Source organism: Eriocheir sinensis, chromosome 9 (genome assembly GCF_024679095.1).
Source record: "Eriocheir sinensis breed Jianghai 21 chromosome 9, ASM2467909v1, whole genome shotgun sequence".
NCBI lineage: Eukaryota > Metazoa > Arthropoda > Malacostraca > Decapoda > Varunidae > Eriocheir > Eriocheir sinensis.
In genome coordinates this window covers 3677357-3699297 of record NC_066517.1, presented here as the reverse complement: position 1 = coordinate 3699297, position 21941 = coordinate 3677357, and the positions used below count along the sequence as shown (strand labels likewise).

Genomic DNA, 21941 nt, shown 5'->3' with positions numbered 1-21941 from the left:
TCACGCTAAAAGCCTTGGTTTAATCACGCTTGTTCTCGTGCTGTCAATGATAGAGAGGTAGCTCACAAAAGGTACCAGAGCCTTCAAACTAATGCTAATTATGAACTTTACATTTCTGCCCGAAATCGTGCCAAATCTATTCTCCGACTAACCAAAAATTCTTTCATTAATAGAAAATGCCAAAACCTTGCTTTCTCTAACTCTTCCCGTGACTTCTGGCATCTAGCCAAAAACATCTCCTTCAACTTCACTTCTTCATCTTTCCCTCCACTCCTCAGTCCTGACGGCAACACTGCCGTCTCATCTATCTCTAATGCTGAACTCTTCTCTCAAACTTTTTCTAAAAACTCCACTCTGGACGATTCTGGGCATATTCCTCCTACTCATCCCCCCTCTGACTCCTTTATGCCTGTTATAAAGATTCTTCAAAATGATGTTTTCTATGCCCTCTCTGGCCTCAATCCTCAGAAGGCTTATGGACCTGATGGAGTGCCTCCTATTGTCCTTAAAAACTGTGTCTCCGTGCTGTCACCCTGCCTGGTCAAACTCTTTCGCCTCTACCTGTCAACATCTACCTTTCCTTCTTGCTGGAAGTATGCCTTCATACAGCCTGTGCCTAAGAAGGGTGACCGCTCCAATCCCTCAAACTACCGTCCTATAGCTTTACTTTCTTGTCTATCTAAAGCTTTTGAATCAATCCTAACAGGAAGATTAACAAGAACCTGTCCACTTCTGACCTTCTCTCTAATCGCCAATATGGGTTCAGCAAGGCAAGTTATACTGGTGATCTCCTAGCCTTCTTAACTGACTCTTGGTCATCCTCTCTTAGCCGTTTCGGTGAAACTTTTGCTATTGTGCTGGACATATCAAAAGCTTTTGATAGGGTCTGGCACAAATCTTTGCTTTCCAAACTATCCTCCTACGGTTTCTATCCTTCTCTCTGTACCTTTATCTCCAGTTTCCTTTCTGACCGTTCTATTTCTGCCGTGGTAGACGGTCACTGTTCATCCCCTAAATCTATTAACAGTGGTGTCCCACAGGGTTCTGTCCTATCTCCCACTCTTTTTCTGTTGTTCATTGATGATCTTCTTTCCAAAACGAACTGTCCTATCCATTCCTACGCCGATGATTCCACTCTGCATTACTCAACTTCTTTTAATAGAAGACCCACCCTACAGGAACTTAACGACTCAAGGCTGGAGGCTGCAGAACGCTTAGCCTCAGACCTTACTATTATTTCCGATTGGGCAAGAGGAACCTGGTGTCCTTCAACGCCTCAAAAACAGTTTCTCCACCTATCCACTCGACACAATCTTCCAAACAACTATCCCCTATTCCTTGACAACACCCAGCTATCACCTTCCTCAACACTAAACATCCTCGGTCTATCCTTAACTCAAAATCCCAACTGGAAACTTCATATCTCATCTCTTACTAAATCAGCTTCCTCGAGGCTGGGCGTTCTGTACCGTCTCCGCCAGTTCTTCTCCCCTGCACAGTTGCTGTCCATATACAGGGGCCTTGTCCGCCCTCGTATGGAGTATGCATCTCATGTGTGGGGGGGCTCCACTCACACAGCTCTTCTTGGCAGAGTGGAGGCTAAGGCTCTTCGTCTCATTAGCTCTCCTCCTCATACTGACAGTCTTCAACCTCTTAAATTCCGCCGCAATGTTGCCTCTCTTTCTATCTTCTATCGATATTTCCACGCTGACTGCTCTTCTGAACTTGCTAACTGCATGCCTCCCTCCCGGCCCCTGCTGCACTCGACTTTCTACTCATGCTCATCCCTATACTGTCCAAACCCCTTATGCAAGAGTTAACCAGCATCTTCACTCTTTCATCCCTCACGCTGGTAAACTCTGGAACAATCTTCCTTCATCTGTATTTCTTCCTGCCTACGACTTGAACTCTTTCAAGAGGAGGGTATCAGGACATCTCTCCTCCCGTATTTGATCTTGCTTTCGGCCACCTCTTTTGTTTCTTTTTTAGGAGCAGCGAGTAGCGGGCTTTTTTTTTATTATTTTTAACTTTTTTGTGTGCCCTTGAGCTGACTATGTTGTAAACACACACACACACACACACACACACACACACACACACACACACACACACAAACACACACGCTCTAGTTAAGTTATAAGTCATTCACATTGATACAAGAGTCAAAGCAGGCTCTCACTTACTAAATTTCTCCTTTATTAATCCAGATATTTCCAAACCAACATCATAACGAAAATTATTTTATTTGAGAGAGAGAGAGAGAGAGAGAGAGAGAGAGAGAGAGAGAGAGAGAGAGAGAGAGAGAGAGAGATAAAAGCTATTTATAGATGACACTTGTCAGGCATTAGTCCCAAGGGAGGGAAAAAGAGGATACAGGCGTTGCCGCTTCTCCTCCATGTGAATGACTTTTGTCTTTTGGTGGGCTTCGGAGTAAACAAAAGCAGACAAACAAACAGACAGGTAGGTTAAAAGATACACAATCAAAGAGACAGACAAAAAAAAAACTTATAGAGACACAGATAAACAACCAAAAAAACTGATATACAAAGAAAGAGAGCGAGATGGGTATAAAAAGAAACAGACAGACAGACAGACAGAGGTAAACAAACACATAAACAAGGAAACAGACAAACAAACACATACACAGATATAGGTAAACAAAGAAACAAACAGAAAAAACACAAAACAAGATAAGTAAACTAAAACTAAGCCAAAAAGCAAGCACACACACACACACACACACACACACACACACACACACACACACACACACACACACACACAGTCCCTCACCGCAGGCTATCTCGTCGGACTTGTCGAGGCACTGGAAAGCGAGGTCGCAACGGGCGGAGTCGGGAATGCACTGGCCCGACTCACACCGCCACTCTCCGTCTTGACAGGCTGCGGGAATGGCTAAGAAAGAGGAAAAAGGGAGAGGCAGGTTAGTTTGGTTTTGAGAAGGGAGAGGGTGCGGATACATTCTCACACTGTCTGTCTCTAACTGTCTCTAACTCTAACTGTCTGGGTTTTTTTACCATATCGGCCCCTCTGCTCGCCCGTTTGGTAAGCCTCTCGTGGAAGTTGTTGGGATTTTCAAGGACTGTTCTGTGATCCCAGCTATAGTTTCTTTTTGCTCTCTTCTCAAAACCTCTTCTCATCCCCCGTCGCTGTCACCTTTTTTTTCTCTTTTCCCATCCACTTTTTCTTTATCTTTTTGTTTCTTCCTTTTTTTATCTAGTTTGTTCTTCTTTTCCTTCTTCTTTTATCTTCTTCTTCGTCTCCTCTCTCCTTCTTTTTCCGTTTCTCCAACCCTCCTCATCACTTCTCATCCTCTTTCTTCCCCTCTTCCTTCTCCTCTCCCTTCTTTCCCTCCTTATTATATTTTTACCTCACTTCTTTTTCCGCTCTTCCTTACATTCACGTATTTAATCTTTTTCCTTTTTTGGCTTCCACTTTTTCTCCTTCCGCTCTCCCTCCATCCCTCATCTTGCATCTTGAAGGGGAAAATCACCCATGAAAAACCCGGAAAAGTCTTCTCCGAGGCCTTGGAAATAGTCGTGATGAAAACTCCAGACGTTTAAAAATATGGACCTCTGTCTTAATCAGTCTGTCTGTCTGTCTCTTTCTGTCTCTAGCTCAAATCAAGAAGGGTTACAAGAGGTGTCGAGAGGAGGGGAGACAGGAACGAGACAGGTTAGCTAGGTTTTGAGAAGAGAGAGGATGCCGATACGTTATCATTCTCTGTCTGTCTCTCTTTCTCTCTCGTCGATGCGGCTTGCAAGAAACTGTGTAACCAACGACGCCTCCGACAAGCGAACTCATTCAACACGACGCGGCCAAACCAGTAGTCACATTTCCATTTTGTACACAAATGCACGCAGTCTATTACCCAAAAAGGACGAAATTAGGGCGTATATTGCAACTGAGAAACCAGATGTGGTAGCCATCACAGAGACTTGGGCCAACTCTGCACATCTAGTATCTGAACTGTCATTTCCCGGGTACGAAAACTTCCAAAAAAATCGAATGCACAAGAAAGGAGGAGGAGTAATTTGCTACGTAAAAAGTACGCTCCCTGCCATAAAAATAGACAAACAGGACGCAGAGAATTACGACTCCGTCTATGTGGAAATAACTGCGAATAATAAGAAACTAACACTTGCGACCGTATACAGGCCTCCAAAACAACAGGCAGCCGATGACACTGCCCTGTACGAAGAGCTTCACTCTCTAACACAAAGTAAAGAAGCAATAATAATTGGGGACTTTAATTGCCCTAACATTGACTGGGGACAATTGACTGGAGATCAAGAGGGTAACAGGCTTATAGAAATGGTGGAGGATTCGTTCCTCACTCAAGTTGTAACTCAACCAACAAGAGAAAACAATCTGCTGGATCTGGTATTAGTAAGTGACCCGACCTCATTCGCGACTGTGAAGTTGGTGAAAAAATTAACGGTTGCGATCACCACTTAATCCGTTTCAATGTCAACATAAGTCACAAACTCGTAGACAATCCGTCAGTGATACCCGACTACAAAAAAGCAAATTTCAACCTAGCCCGTGAGCTGCTTCCCTCTGCGACCTGGGACCAACTTCACCTAACCGACAATACAATCGACAACGTGTGGAACAACTTCAAAGATAAGCTTTTGGGAGTAGAAAAGGCTACAGTGCCGACGAAACCCAGGCGAGTAAATGGTGCCGTAGATCCACCGTGGATGACCAGAGAAATAAAAAGGGCGGTAAACTTAAAAAAAAGGAATTATAACCTAATGAAAGAGAATGACACGGCCGAAGCCCGTTCTCAGTACCACAACAGCCTCAGAGCTTGTCGCACCCTTATTCGAGTAGTAAACGCAACTACGAAAACAAATAGCGCGTGACATCAAGACAAACTCAAAAAATTCTTCACATACATCAGATCGAAAAGAAAGTAAAATCCAATATTGGTCCCCTGACAGACGAGACTGGAGCTGCAACTCAGGACAGTAAACAGATGGCCAGAATCCTCAACAGTAACTTCGCATCCGTATTCACAGTCGAAAACATCGAAACCATGCCCGAGAACCCTGACCCGCCGAGGGAATCACGCCCTGAAAATGGACTCAATATGCGACCAAGAAGTGAAAGAGTCTTTGGATAAACTCGACACGAACAAGTCAACAGGACCTGACGGTTGGTCCCCGCGGGGCTTAAACGAGCTTACACAACAAAGACTTCAGCCACTCACTAACATATTCAACCAGTCTGTTCAATTGAAAAGGTCCCGGAAGACTGGAAGATGGCGAACGTAACACCAATTTTCAAAAGGAGACAAAAGCGTTGCATTAAACTACAGGCCCATAAGTTTGACATCAGTGGCAGGAAAATACTCGAAAAGATTATTAGAGACAAACTTGTTAAGTTTCTAGAAGACAATAATGTAATCTCCGACACCCAGCATGGCTTCAGAAACAAGCGCTCCTGCCTAACGAATTTATTAGACTTCTTCCAAGGTATATATAAGAACTGGGATGCCCACATCCCCAGTGATGTTATATACCTGGACTTTCAGAAAGCCTTCGACAAAGTACCGCACGAGAGACTCCTTAAGAAACTGCACTCGGCGGGCATTGGAGCCAATCTGATCGCGTGGATAAGAGATTGGCTCACCGACAGAAAACAACGAGTACTACTCAACGGACAGCCTTCCGATTGGCTTCCAGTCACTAGTGGAGTGCCTCAAGGGTCAGTGCTGGGACCCATTCTCTTCATCATATATATCAACGACCTCGAAGCAGGACTGAAATCCACAATATCGAAATTTGCTGATGACACTAAGGTGGGGGGAAAGGCCCTCACAAAGACCGACTGCGAAATCATTCAGAGGGACCTCAATCACATTATCGAATGGTCGGAAAAATGGCAAATGTCTTTTAATGTTGACAAATGCAAAGTCATGCACATTGGGTCCAGAAATAGTAACCACACATACATCATGAATGGGAGACCTCTGCAAGCGATGCAGGAGGAAAGGGATCTTGGAGTCACTATCAGCAGTGACCTGAAACACGCGAATCACTGTAAAAAAGCATACAACAAAGCCAACACTATGCTCGGGTTCATAGCGAGGAACTTCGAGTGTAAAACGCCAGACGTGATGCTATCCTTGTATAATTCCATGGTAAGACCGCACCTCGAGTATGCAGTACAGTTCTGGTCTCCTAATTACAGAAAGGACATTGATTTACTGGAAAGGATTCAGCGACGCGCCACGAAAATGATACCAACCTTAAGGGCTCAACCGTACGAGGAACGACTCAAGCGACTCAATCTCTTTACATTAGAGAAAAGACGCCTACGAGGAGATATGATTCAAGTCTTCAAGTATCTGAAAAAATTCAATAACGTCGATTACTCCAATTTCTTTGAATTGCAAACCAACCTAAGAACTAGAAATAACGGTTTACCCATTCAGTCTAAGCGATGTAACACAGACATCGGAAGGAGTTTCTTTTCAAACCGAATCATCCGTCACTGGAACAATCTTCCTTCAGAAGTAGTAAATGCGAATACTATCAACTCCTTCAAATATAGAATCGACCGTCACTTCGCTGCGTCGGGAGTAAACTGAATATTGAGTTGCTTTCATCTGCTCCTCAATATCGAGGTGCTTTCATCTACTCCTCAATGTCGAGGTGCTTTCATCTGCTCCCCAGGCCCCAGGCTGTCGAGCAGATTAAATCACCAAAGCGGGCAACCTCGTAATGAGCCAATAGGCTTTCTGTTGCCTGCGTTTCCATGTTTCCATGTTTCCATCTCTCTGTGTCTGTCTCTTACTGTCTGTCTGGCTTAAATCAGGAAGGGTTACAAGAGGTGTCGAAAGAAGAGGAGACAGGAACGAGACAGGTTAGTTAGGTTTTGAGAAGAGAGAGGATGCCCATACGTTCTCATTCTCTGTCTGTCTTGTTCTCTCTGTCTCTGTGTCTGTCTCTTTCTGCCTTCGCGTCCAAACAGGTGACGGGCAGGGCTGAGGCAAGGAAGACAGGTAATAACATGATCCTCTTTACAGTATTATCATCATTATTAATTTCATTATAGGAAGGAGAGAGGAAGGGAGCACAAGAAAGATGGAGGGAGAGAGGAAGGAGAAAAAGTGGAAGCTAAAAATGGAGAAAGATTAAATACGTGAATGTGAGGAAGGGAGGAAACGGGAGATTGAGGTAAAGATATAAGGAGGGAAGGGAGGAGGAGGAGAGAAGGAACAGGGAAGAAAGAGGAAGAAAGTAAGTGATGAGGAGGGAGAGAGACGGAAAAGAAGAAGAGGGAGACGAAAAAGAAAAAAGAAGAAAGAAGAAGAACAAACTCTCTCTCTCTCTCTCGTGACCTCACTTGCTTCCGCTCCCATCCACGTGGTTTGGGTTACGTTGTTTCAGGCGTCGTTCGTGCTCGCCGCTTGTTACAAAGTGTTGTTAGCCAAACGATTTGGCGATCCTGCTGTGCGCTGAGAGCTGAGTGCTGACTGCTGTACTGTGCGCTGACTGTTGTGCTGGTGCTGTGCGTTGAGTCTCTGTACTGACGATGAGCTGTGTCTGTGTGCTGGTTGCTGTGCGCTGTGTCTGTGATCTGTCTGCAGTACCGTGTGCTGTGAGCCGTGTGCCATGAGCTGATTGTTGATAGCTTGGCGAACAACGTTGTGCATCCAAGAAAGAATAAGTGTTTGCCTTAATTTTACTACCTCTCCCCTGTATCTACCTCTTCAACGTAGCGATCAGTAAACATATATACACATATACACAAATCATTAGTGCAACACTCTCCGTCCTATTTATTGATATTTCCCAGGCCTGGGATATTTCCATATTCCACGTGGCAACACTCCACTCCCTTCTAGATGTGGAGAGCGACCTGACCTGACTTTTCCCCAGAGACTTATGTAATCTCATAATTACCCGTGTAAATAGACACCATACACCGCAACAGACTCGTAACATTGAACCCTCCAGTACCTCTATTACCAAGCTTCAAGATAACCTAAGAGTCCTTAGTTTCAATGCGCGTAGCCTAAGAAACAAATTTGATGAACTGCGATGTCTTGCTCTGACAGAAAACTTTGACGTAATTGCTATAACCGAAACATTTATCGACACCACTAATATTGATTTAAGTTCCGAATACAACATAGATGGCTACAGATTCTTCAACAATGATCGTGTAAACCGTAGAGGGGTGGTGTCGCCTTTTGTCAAAAAGCTACTTGCAACCTACTGACAAAACACCAAGAAACAGTAACGTTGAACATTTGTGCGTGAGTAAACATTGCAAAAGTCAATTTAAATATATCTGTCACTTACAGGCCTCGGGGCAATCACTTGATGGCGATCTTGAAATGTACAGCGTCTTAAGGCAGTCACTTAATAACAGCGACTCACTGATACTAGGAGACTTTAACCTCCCCATATCGACTGGGCGACACTGTCGGTACAGAAGGTGAGTCCCATAGAATGATCGAATTTCTAGAGGAAAATTATCTAAGCCAAATGGTTTCTGAACCAACTCGACAAAATAACATACTTGACCTTGTTATAGCGACCCAAGATAACCTAGTCAGTAATGTCACGGTAGGAGAACACCTCGGTTCCTGCGATCATAAACTAGTGCGCGTTGACATTAGAGCTCAAACATCGGTGACTGAAAATAAAGTTAAGGTGCCCAATTTCAAAAGAGCCAACTTCGTAGAAATCAGACGAAAACTAATAGATATGCAACTATCAGATGACGGCAATGAAGAGGACGCCTGGCTAAACTTTAAAATCACTTACTCACCAGCAGGACACATTTGTCCCTTGTGCGAGAAGCGAATTAACACTAATAAAAGTCCACCTTGGTTTAATAGCGAAATTAAACACTCAGTCAAGGAGAGAAAATTGTCTTACAGGTTAAAGAAAGACCAAAGCACGCCCGAAAACATTAGACTTTACAATGATGCAAGGCGACGAGTAAAAAGAGTAGTGCATCAGGAAAAGCGTAGATATGAAGAAAATAATGCAGCCAACTGTCAAAATAATCCGAAATCCTTCTTCAGTTACATAAACAACAGAAAGGCGATCAGAAGTGGAATTGGACCTTTAACAAACAGCGACGGTGCACTAGTGACTGACAGCCAACACGTTGCAAACCTATTAAATAATTACTTTTCCTCGGTGTTTAATAATAACAGTCCTCCCACCACCACCACCAACACCAGTACTAATGTAAATCCCGAGCATGCATTGTCTAACTTTGAAATAAAACCCGATGAAGTCCTTAAAGCCCTCAAATCACTTAAAACAAATAAAAGTCCTGGACCTGATAAAGTATATCCAACTCTGCTGAAAGAAACAAAGACCGAAATACTCTCCTCCCTCACTACCGTATTCAATATGTCCTTGCGACAAGGCATTGTCCCTTCAGATTGGAAAAAGGCTAACGTGACACCGATTTTTATGAAAGGAGACAAAAAAGTACCAGGTAATTACAGGCCCATTAGTCTAACTTCGGTTGTAGGTAAGCTACTTGAGGGCATAATTAGAGACAAAATTGTGAGTTACCTTGAAAGCCACTCATTAATTGGGGACTCACAACATGGCTTCCGAAACAAAAGATCCTGCCTATCAAATCTATTAACCTTTTATAACGACCTCTTCACTGTTTATGGCGTAACCAAATCACTGGACGTAGTCTATCTTGATTTCCAGAAAGCGTTTGATAAAGTCCCGCATCATAAATTACTTTACAAATTAAAGCAAATAGGTATTGACAGTCAGGTAAACCAATGGATCGCGAATTGGTTGAGCAACAGACAACAAAGAGTAGTGATTGACGGATTTAACTCAGAGTGGGCGCCGGTCACTAGTGGCGTCCCTCAGGGCTCGGTTCTTGGCCCAGTGCTCTTCATTATTTACATCAACGACGTGGATGTTGGACTCAATAACCGCATTAGTAGATTTGCAGACGACACAAAGATTGGTAACTCGGTTCTCACTGACGAAGACAGGCAGAGCCTCCAAGAGGATTTGCACAAAATTTCAGCTTGGTCGGATAGATGGGAGATGCCCTTTAACGTAGACAAGTGCCAGGTCCTTCAAGTTGGAACGAGGAATAAGAAGTTTGATTACGAAATGCGCGGCGTTAAACTCACAAGTGTTCAATGCGTCAAGGACTTGGGGGTCAAAATCGCGTCAAACCTCAAATTCTCACAGCAATGCATCGATGCAGCAAATAAAGCGAACAGAATGTTGGGCTTCATTAAAAGAAACTTTTTATTTAAGAATAAAGATGTAATACTCCCGCTCTACAACAGTTTAGTCAGACCCCACTTGGAATATGCGGTACAGTTTTGGTCTCCCCACCATGCAAAGGATATTGCTAAATTAGAAGGTGTTCAGCGTCGGGCAACGAAAATTATCCCTTCCTTGCGCAACAAATCCTACGAAGAAAGGCTTTCTACCCTTAACATGTTCTCTCTTGAGAAACGTCGCCTCCGAGAAAAACTGATTGAATGTTTTAAAATACTTAATGGTTTCACGAATGTAGACAGATCAACATTATTTATGATCGATGACACTTTGCGCACGAGGAACAATGGCGTAAAACTCAGATGTAGACAAGTAAATTCAGACTGCACCAAATTTTTCTTCACCAACGTTGTAGTGCGAGAATGGAATAAGCTCCCAGTCAGTGGTCATCAGTGGTCCAGTGTAACACGATTGACTCCTTCAAAAATAAGCTCGACCGTCACTTCCTTCAACTTATTATCAACTAGAGTAGAAATGCAACGTTTTGGAGTCTTCTGATTAATGTAAAATCAATTAGGTTTAAGGACAGACCACCAAGTCTGGACCATGGGGTCTGTGTGGTCTGATTTTCTATGTAAATCTATGTAAACCTGCCACTCTACATCTCTCTCCCTTCCCCTATCTCGTTCCCACCCTCTCTCTCTCCCTCCCTCGCCCTCTTCTCCTCCTCCTCCCTCCTCTCTCCCCTTCCTCCCACGCCTTCCCTTCCATCTCTCTCTCTCTCTCTCTCTCTGTAAAAAATATATACACACATACACAAAACACATTCTTACACTCTTTCCGCTATATTTATCATATATTTCCAGATTTCACGCCAACACCACTCCCTCACAGGTGTGGGGCGTGACTCGCCTTGACCTGACCCACGATTCCCCTGAGACACACTAATTCTCTTAATTACCCCTCACCTATGTTTCTCGTTCCTCGCGTGCTCCTCCCCTCCTCCCTCTCTCCCTCCCCTCCCTTGATCCCCACATCTCCCTCTCTGCCCCTTCTCTCTCTCTCTCTCGTACCCACTTCCCCTTCCCCCCTCTTTTCTTTCCATCCATCCCTCTCTCCCTCTCCCTCCCTCCTTTCTCCTTCCAGCCCTCCTCTCTCTCCCTCTCTGCCACAGCGCCTCAAATTCTTCCTCCTCCTCCGCCTGACCTCCTCAAAGGGACGGACGTTGACCTTGCTGCTGCTGCGGCATCAAACCTTAACCTTGCGTTTCACCTCGTCTGGTGAAACGACACTTGTTATTTTGTGTGTGAATCGACTCCGTGTGTTACATTTTAACGTCACAACTTTGAAATCCGTTCATCCACGTTTTTAATTAACCGTTACTTAAATAGGCCCGTACGCCTTCTCAGAAATCGAGCGACTAACTGTGCTTGTTTACTTGTCTTATTTAGCACCACTCAACCTAATCAATTAACGTCTAACTCAGTGATGTGACGCGTCTAACTAGTGTTTGAAGTGTTGCGAGGATTACCTTACAGTGAGAGGACTTCCCTGCTGAGCTGAGCGGTTAAGTTATATATCGACTTTTTTTGTGTTTCCTGTCTTTCCTCAGTAGGATTACAACTACACGACCTAACACAGCACCCAGTGAAAGACAGTGAGCTTCTTGTGTCTAACTAACGTAGAAAATCTGTCACTAACGTAGAAGTACAAGGCTTGACCCGTATACCAGCACACCTGTTTTGAAAAGGAGGAAAAGTTTAATCCCCCAGAGAATTTTAATCCCGGAGGGAAAACACGTGTGGGCCCTCATAGACGCCACACCTCAAACTCTCCCGCGAGACTCGACCGATTTAAAGCCGCCTCCCTCCAGGTGTTCACCACCATAGTCCACGCGGATACAAAATTCATCTTAAATGTAAAGCACACAGTTATATCGTCTTGCAACAGTAAATAAAAAAAAAGAAGTAATCATGCCGTCCAACTATTTCAATTGCTGTAATTGTTCAAAGAAATATGCTGCGATTCACTACCAAACCAGCGACTCGATGTGTAGGTACTGTGTCTTAGACTTACGTATTCAGGCACTACAAACAACCAACGAGGATCTACAACGCTCCAATGCGTTGCTCTGGGACACCATGATGTCCTTCCCTCAACTCCCTACTCCTCCTTCTTCTTCTTCTTCTTCTTTCCCCGCCCTTCCTACTCCGGCTTCCTCCTCCTCAAACTCATATTCTGACGTTCTGACCCAATTACATACCTCCTCCTCCTCCTCCTCTGCCTCGCCTGAACCCGCCTCCATCCTTACTATTCCTTCCGCCCCATCCACCTCCCTTGCTACCTCATCCACTCCCACTCCCTCTTCTCCCTCCACCACCCTTGACTCCTCCCCTATCCTCATCACCACTCCATCTTCCCCTTCCACCTCCAACACGATCTCCTCTGCCTCGCCTCAACCACCCCACTCCTCTGCGACGCCTGAGCCCGCCGACCCTACCATTCCTTCTATCCCATCCACCTCCCTTGCTACCTCATCCACTCCCACTCCCTCTTCTCCCTCCAACACCCTTGACTCCTCCCCTATCCTCATCACCACTCCATCTTCCCCTTCCACCTTCAACACGATCTCCTCTGCCACGCCTGAACCCGCCGCCACCCTTACCATTCCTTCTACTCCATCCACCTCCCTTCCTACCCCATCCACCTCCATCCACAGTACCACTCCCCTTTCTCCTGCTCTCCCTCTCCCTCCACCACCCTTGACTCCTCCCCTATCCTCATCACCACTCCATCCTCCACTTCCACCTCCAACACGAACTCAACCTCCGCCTCCTCCTCCACTTCTGATACCACATCTCCCTCCATCCACACCTCACCCTCCACCCTTTCCCAACCACCCACTACTATCACCACCACCACTTCAAAACACACCTTAGCCTGCGCTCCTTGTACCTCGCGCCCTTCCAGAAGAAATCACAAGACCATTCTACCAGCTGTCACTTGTACGAACCAGACGCTGTTTCCTGGTATGGGCAAACTAACTACTAGAGTCAATTTAGTTGGAGACAGTGTGGTGAGAGGCCAACTTACGGAGTTTTGTGGTCGGAATACGTTGACACGGCAGCGTTTCTGTATCCCGAGCCAAACTGGACGATATTGAATCAGCTGTCGATGCAGTTTCAGTAAATGCGAAGGACGACACAGTGTATCTGATCCATGCGGAACCAACGACCTTCAGTCAACTCAAATTCAGGACCTGTTAGCAAAATACCGTCAAGTCATTCGGAAATACAAGACCAAGTCCCCTCACATCATCGTCTCTGGAATTCTACCGAGAGTAAATACGTTCGCCGGATACAACAACAGTAAAGCGTACGGCGTCAACACTAGTCTAAAGCAGTTATGTAACGATGAAGGCGTAGGGTTCACGAACGCATGGCATCACTTCAACCAGCGCCCAGATTTGTTTTGGGAGGACGGACTCCACTTGAACGAGGTTGGTTCGGCGCGGCTAGGAAGGCTCCTGAACGATGCAGTTGAAAGCTTCTCGAAAAGCTATTAAAAAAACTGGAGGCGAGGGCAAGGCAAAGGCAACCCTTGATCAACCAAACCGTAGCGTCGATGCGGCTTCCAAGAAACTGTGTAACCAACGACGCCTCCGACAAGCGAACTCATTCAACACGACGCGGCCAAACCAGTAGTCACATTTCCATTTTGTACACAAATGCACGCAGTCTATTACCCAAAAAGGACGAAATTAGGGCGTATATTGCAACTGAGAAACCAGATGTGGTAGCCATCACAGAGACTTGGGCCAACTCTGCACATCTAGTATCTGAACTGTCATTTCCCGGGTACGAAAGCTTCCAAAAAAATCGAATGCACAAGAAAGGAGGAGGAGTAATTTGCTACGTAAAAAGTACGCTCCCTGCCATAAAAATAGACAAACAGGACGCAGAGAATTACGACTCCGTCTATGTGGAAATAACTGCGAATAATAAGAAACTAACACTTGCGACCGTATACAGGCCTCCAAAACAACAAGCAGCCGATGACACTGCCCTGTACGAAGAGCTTCACTCTTTAACACAAAGTAAACAAGCAATAATAATTGGGGACTTTAATTGCCCTAACATTGACTGGGAACAATTGACTGGAGATCAAGAGGGTAACAGGCTTATAGAAATGGTGGAGGTTCGTTCCTCACTCAAGTTGTAACTCAACCAACAAGAGAAAACAATCTGCTGGATCTGGTATTAGTAAGCGACCCCGACCTCATTCGCGACTGTGAAGTTGGTGAAAAAATTAACGGTTGCGATCACCACTTAATCCGTTTCAATGTCAACATAAGTCACAAACTCGTAGAAAATCCGTCAGTGATACCAGACTACAAAAAAGCAAATTTCAACCTAGCCCGTGAGCTGCTTCCCTCTGCGACCTGGGACCAACTTCACCTAACCGACAATACAATCGACAACGTGTGGAACAACTTCAAAGATAAGCTTTTGGGAGTAGAAAAGGCTACAGTGCCGACGAAACCCAGGCGAGTAAATGGTGCCGTAGATCCACCGTGGATGACCAGAGAAATAAAAAGGGCGGTAAACTTAAAAAAAAGGAATTATAACCTAATGAAAGAGAATGACACGGCCGAAGCCCGTACTCAGTACCACAACAGCCTCAGAGCTTGTCGCACCCTTATTCGGAGTAGTAAACGCAACTATGAAAAACAAATAGCGCGTGCCATCAAGACAAACTAAAAAAAATCTTCACATACATCAGATCGAAAAAAGAAAGTAAATCCAATATTAGTCCCCTGACAGACGAGACTGGATCTGTAATTCAGGACAGTAAACAGATGGCCAGAATCCTCAACATTAACTTCGCATCCGTATTCCCAGCGAGGACATCGAAACCATTCCCGAGAGCCCTGACCCGCCGAGGGGGATCACGCCCCTGGAAATTGACTCAATATGCGACCAAGAAGTGAAAAAGTATTTGGACAAACTCGACACGAGCAAGTCAACAGGACCTGACAGTTTGTCCCCGCGGTTATTAAAAGAGCTTAAACAATAAATACTTCAGCCACTCACTAACATACTCAACCGGTCAGTTCAACTGAACAAGGTCCAGGAAGACTGGAAGATAGCGAACGTAACACCGAATTTAAAAAAAAAAAAAGGAGACAAAAGCGTTGCATTAAACTACAGGTCCATAAGTTTGACATCAGTGGCAGGAAAAATACTCGAAAAGATTATTAGAGACAAACTTGTTAAGTTTCTAGAAGACAATAATGTAATCTCCGACACCCAGCATGGCTTCAGAAACAAGCGCTCCTGCCTAACGAATTTATTAGACTTCTTCCAAGGTATATATAAGAACTGGGATGCCCACATCCCCAGTGATGTTATATACCTGGACTTTCAGAAAGCCTTCGACAAGGTACCGCACGAGCGACTCCTCTAGAAACTGCACTCGGCGGGCATTGGAGCCAATCTGATCGCGTGGATAAGAGATTGGCTCACCGACAGAAAACAACGAGTACTACTCAACGGACAGCCTTCCGATTGGCTTCCAGTCACTAGTGGAGTGCCTCAAGGGTCAGTGCTGGGACCCATTCTCTTCATCATATATATCAACGACCTCGAATCAGGACTGAAATCCACAATATCGAAATTTGCTGATGACACTAAGGTGTGTTGAAAGGCCCTCACAAAGACCGACTGCGAAATCATTCAGAAAGACCTCAATCACATTATCGAATGGTCGGAAAAATGGCAAATGTCCTTTAATGTTGACAAATGCAAAGTCATGCACATTGGGTCCAGAAATAGTAACCATACATACATCATGAATGGGAGACCTCTGCAAGCGATGCAGGAGGAAAAGGATCTTGGAGTCACTATCAGCAGTGACCTGAAACACGCGAATCACTGTAAAAAAGCATACAACAAAGCCAACACTATGCTCGGGTTCATAGCGAGGAACTTCGAGTGTAAAACGCCAGACGTGATGCTATCCTTGTATAATTCCATGGTAAGACCGCACCTCGAGTATGCAGTACAGTTCTGGTCTCCTAATTACAGAAAGGACATTGATTTACTGGAAAGGATTCAACGACGCGCAACGAAAATGATACCAACCTTAAGGGCTCAACCGTACGAGGAACGACTCATGCGACTCAATCTCTTTACATTAGAGAAAAGACGCCTACGAGGAGATATGATTCAAGTCTTCAAGTATCTGAAAAAATTCAGTAACGTCGATTACTCCAATTTCTTTGAATTGCAAACCAACCTAAGAACTAGAAATAACGGTTTACCCATTCAGTCTAGTCGATGTAACACAGACATCGGAAGGAGTTTCTTTTCAAACCGAGTCATCCGTCACTGGAACAATCTTCCTTCAGAAGTTGTAAATGCGAATACTATCAACTACTTCAAATATAGAATCGACCGTCACTTCGCTGCGTCGGGGGTAAACTGAATATTGAGTTGCTTTCATCTGCTCCTCAATATCGAGGCGCTTTCATCTGCTCCTCAATGTCGAGGTGCTTTCATCTGCTCCCCAGGCCCCAGGCTGTCGAGCAGATTAAATCACCAAAGCGGGCAACCTCGTAATGAGCCAATAGGCTTTCTGTTGCCTGCGTTTCCATGTTTCCATGTTTCCATGTTTCCTCTCTCTCTCTCTCTCTCTCTCTCTCTCTCTCTCTCTCTCTCTCTCTCTCTCTCTCTCTCTCTCTCTCTCTCTCAGGGACGGATTGCACCTTTCTCCCATCGGGGCAGGCAGATTCGGAAGGCTCCTCAACGACGCAGTACGTGTCATCCGAGCAAAAAACGAGTCACAGCCACGTCCCTCCACCCCGCCCGTGTAAATAGACGCCGTGCATCGCAACAAACCCGTAACCGTGATCCCGCAAGTACCACTACCTCTATTACCAAGCCTCTAGATAACTTAAAAATCCTTAGTTTCAATGCGCGTAGCCTAAGAACAAATTTGATGAGCTGAGATGTCTTGCTCTAACAGAAAATTTTGACATAATTGCTATAACCGAAACATTTATCGACACCACAAATATTGATTTAAGTTCCGAATACAACATAGATGGCTACAGACTCTTCAACAAAGATCGTGTAAACCGTAGAGGCGGTGGCGTCGCCCTTTTTGTCAAAAGCTATTTGCAACCCACTGACAAAACACCAAGAGACAGTAACGTTGAACATTTGTGCGTGCGAATAAACATTGCAAAAGTCAATTTAAATATATCTGTCACCTACAGACCTCCCGGGCAATCACTCGATGACGACCTTGAAATGTACAGCGTCTTAAAGCAGTCACTTAATAACAACGACTCACTGATATTAGGAGACTTTAACCTCCCCCATATCGACTGGGCGACACTGTCAGGTACAGAAGGCGAGTCACATAGAATGATCGAATTTCTAGAAGAAAATTATCTAAGCCAAATGGTTTCTGAGCCAACTCGACAAAATAATATACTCGACCTTGTTATAACGACCCAAAATAACCTAGTCAGTAGTGTCACGGTAGGAGAACACCTTGGTTCTTGCGATCATAAATTAGTGCGCGTCGACATTAGAGCTCAATCATCAGTGACTGAAAATAAAGTAAAGGTGCCCAATTTCAAAAGAGCTAACTTCGTAGAAATCCGACAAAAACTAACAGAAATACAACTATCAGATGACGGCAACGTAGATGAAGCCTGGCTAAGCCTTAAAAATCACTTACTCACTCAGCAAAACACATTCGTCCCCTTGTGCGAGAAGCGAATTAACACTAATAAAAGCCCACCGTGGTTTAATAGCGAAATTAAACAATCAGTCAATGAGAGAAAATTGTTTTACAGGGTAAAGAAAGAACAAAGCACGCCCGAAAACATTAGACTTTATAATGATGCCAGGCGACGAGTAAAAAGACTAGTAGGTCAGGCAAAGCGTAGATATGAAGAAAATATTGCAGCCAACTGTAATAATAATCCGAAATCTTTCTTCAGTTACATAAACAACAGAAAGGCGATCAAAAGTGGTATTGGACCTTTAACAAACAGCGACGGTGCACTAGTGACTGACAGCCAACACATTGCAAACCTCTTAAACAATTACTTTTCCTCGGTGTTTAATACTAACAGTCTTCCTCTCGCTACCAACAACACCAGTACTATTGTAAATCTCGAGCATGCATTGCCTAATATTGAAATAACAACCGATGAAGTCCTTAAAGCTCTCCATTCACTTAAAACAAATAAAAGTCCCGGACCCGACAAAGTATATCCTATACTGCTTAAAGAAACAAAGAGCGAAATACTCTCCTCCCTCACTACCGTATTCAATATATCCTTGCGACAAGGCATCGTCCCTTCGGATTGGAAAAAGGCTAACGTGACACCGATTTTTAAGAAAGGAAACAAAAAAATACCAGGTAACTACCGACCCATTAGTCTAACTTCAATTGTAGGTAAGCTACTCGAGAGCATAATTAGAGACAAAATTGTGAGTTACCTCGAAAGCCACTCATTAATTGGGGATTCACAACATGTCTTCCGTAACAAAAGATCCTGCCTGTCAAACCTACTGACCTTTTATAACGATCTCTTCTCAATTTATGACGTAACCAAATCAGTGGACGTAGTCTATCTTGATTTCCAGAAAGCGTTTGATAAAGTCCCACATCATAAATTACTTTATAAATTAAAGCAAATAGGCTTTGACGGTCAAGTAAACCAATGGATCGCGAATTGGCTGAGCAACAGACAACAAAGAGTTGTGATTGACGGATTTAACTCAGAGTGGGCGCCGGTCACTAGTGGCGTCCCTCAGGGCTCGGTTCTTGGCCCAGTGCTCTTCATTATTTACATCAACGACGTGGATGTTGGACTCAATAATCGCATTAGTAAATTTGCAAACGACACAAAGATTGGTAACTCGGTTCACACTGACGAAGACAGGCAAAGCCTCCAAGAGGATTTGCACAAAATTTCAGCTTGGTCGGATAAATGGGAGATGCCCTTTAACGTAGACAAGTGCCAGGTCCTTCAAGTTGGAGCAAAAAATAAGAAGTTCGATTACGAAATACGCGGCGTTAAACTCACAAGTGTTCAATGCGTTAAGGACCTGGGGATTAAAATCGCGTCAAACCTCAAATTCTCACATCAATGCATCGATGCAGCAAATAAAGCGAACAGAATGCTGGGCTTCATTAAAAGAAACTTTTTATTAAAAAATAAAGATGCAATACTTCCGCTCTACAATAGTTTAGTCAGACCCCACTTGGAATATGCGGTACAGTTTTGGTCTCCTCACCATGCAAAGGACATTGCTAAACTAGAAGGTGTTCAGCGTCGAGCAACAAAAATGATCCCTTCCTTGCCCAACAAATCCTACGAAGAAAGGCTTTCCACCCTTAACATGTTCTCTCTTGAGAAACGTCGCCTCCGAGGAAAACTGATCGAATGTTTTAAAATACTTAATGGTTTCACGAATGTAGACAGAACAAAATTGTTTATGATCGATGACACTTTGCGAACGAGGAGCAATGGCACAAAACTCAAATGTAGACAAGTAAATTCAGACTGCACCAAATTTTTCTTAACAAACGTTGTAGTGCGAGAATGGAATAAGTTTCCACCATCAGTGGTCCAGTGTAACACGATTGACTCCTTTAAAAACAAGCTCGACCGTCACTTCCTTGAACTTAATATTAACTAGAGTAGAAAAGCAACGTTTTGGAGCCATCTGATTAATGTAAAATCACTTAGGTTTAAGGACAGACCAACTAGTCTGGACCATGGGGTCTGTGTGGTCTGATTTTCTATGTAAATCTATGTAAATCTCTCTCTCTCTCTCTCTCTCTCTCTCTCTCTCTCTCTCTCTCTCTCTCTCTCTCTCTCTCTCTCTCTCTCTCTCTGCCACTCGTCCTCCCCTCCTCCCACTCTCTCTCCCCCCCTCCTCTCTCTCCTCCCTCCTATCTCGTTCCCCACTCTCTCTCCCTCCCCTCCTTCGCTTCCTCTCTCCCTCATCCCCCCCCTCTCTCCCCCCCCTCTCCTCCCCCCTTCCCCTCTCTCTCTCTCTCTCTCTCTCTCTCTCTCTCTCTCTCTCTCTCTCTCTCTCTCTCTCTCTCTCTCTCTCTCTCTCTCTCTCTCTCTCTCTCTCTCTCTCTCTCTCTCTCTCTCTCTCTCTCTCTCTCTCTCTCTCTCTCTGCGCGCGTCCCACTGCCCTACGAAAAAGAAAAAGAAAAAGAAATAAATAGATAAACACAACTCACTAATTTTCTCCCTCCTCCTTACCAAGATGGCGCCAAAGAAATGCTCGACTTGCACAGGAAACTTCTCAGGCCATTTCTTCACAGGACGATCGACCGTCTGCAAGATCTGACTGTTGACACAGCAGATGGAAACGAGACTCCTTCAACAGGACGAAAGGCTGACGGCTGGGGAGGAGATCACCGAACTAACACGTACTGTTGAAACCTTGCAGGAGTTTATCCAGGCCAATATCGTAGCCCCTGCTGCAAGTGACGCCACATCACCCTCCGCACCTGCTCTCGAAGCCCAGCCACCTTCCCAAGAAGTCACGTCACAAGGGAGCGGTATAGCTGCACCTGACGCTGAAGGCTTCACTCCCGTGAGAGAAGGAGCCAGACCCGCCCCTAGAGCCATTTATCCTACCAATTGCTACAACAGATTTGTCATACTGGAGGAGGAGGACGAGGAACAGAGCACCTTCTTGGTCGGTGACTATGATTCGCCATCAGGTGGTTGAATTCTGTGGAAGTCACCCCCCGTAGGCGTAACTACTGTTATCCCGGAGCTGGAGTTGATGACATCACAGCTGCCCTGGACGAGGTCTCCGCTGAGGCTTCTAATGACTCACTCTTTGTTCTCCATACAGGTACAAACGACGTCACCACGACCCGGTCTGAGGAACTGCTGGACAAGTACCGTAGGCTCATCCAGCAGTATAAGTCTAAATCACCTAACATTTTGATTTCAGGAATTCTACCACGGACGTGGGATGAGAGCGACTTCTTCAGTAAGGCTTTCAGCCTCAACAACCGTTTACACACTTTTTGCGGAGAGCTTGACGTTGAGTTCTTTAACGCCTGGGACAATTTCTACGGCCAGAATAAACTCTTCCACAGGGACGGAATACACCTGTCCCCCATCGGGGCAGCCCGATTCGGAAGGCTCCTCAACGACGCAGTACGTGACACCCAATCAAAAAACGACTCTCAGCCACGTCCCTCCACCCCGCCCGTGTAAATAGACGCCATTCATCGCAGCAAACTCGTAACAGTGAACCAGCCAGTACCTCCATCTCTATTACCAAGCCTCAAGATAACCTAAGAGTCCTTAGTCTCAATGCGCGTAGCCTAAGAAACAAATTTGATGAACTGACAGAAAATTTTGACGTAACTGCTATAACCGAAACATTTATCGACACCACAAATATTGATTTAAGTACAGAATACAACATAGATGGCTACAGACTCTTCAACAAAGATCGTGTAAACCGTAGAGGTGGTGGTGTCGCCCTTTTTGTCAAAAGTTATTTGCAACCCACTGACAGAACACCAGGAGACAGTAACGTTGAACATTTGTGCGTGCGAGTAAACATTGCAAAGGTCAATTTCAATATATCTGTCACCTACAGGCCTCCGGGGCAA

General features: G+C 44.8%; 1 protein-coding gene across 1 annotated transcript in view; it reads right to left on the bottom strand.

Annotated features, from left to right (window-relative positions):
* LOC126996260 (G-protein coupled receptor GRL101-like) overlaps positions 1–21941 on the bottom strand; it is a 114358-nt gene that overhangs the window by 55135 nt on the left and 37282 nt on the right. Inside the window, exon 4 of the mRNA XM_050856636.1 lies at positions 2794–2913. Within this exon, the coding sequence (XP_050712593.1) occupies positions 2794–2913 (120 nt within the window). The remainder of the gene's footprint in view (positions 1–2793; positions 2914–21941) is intronic.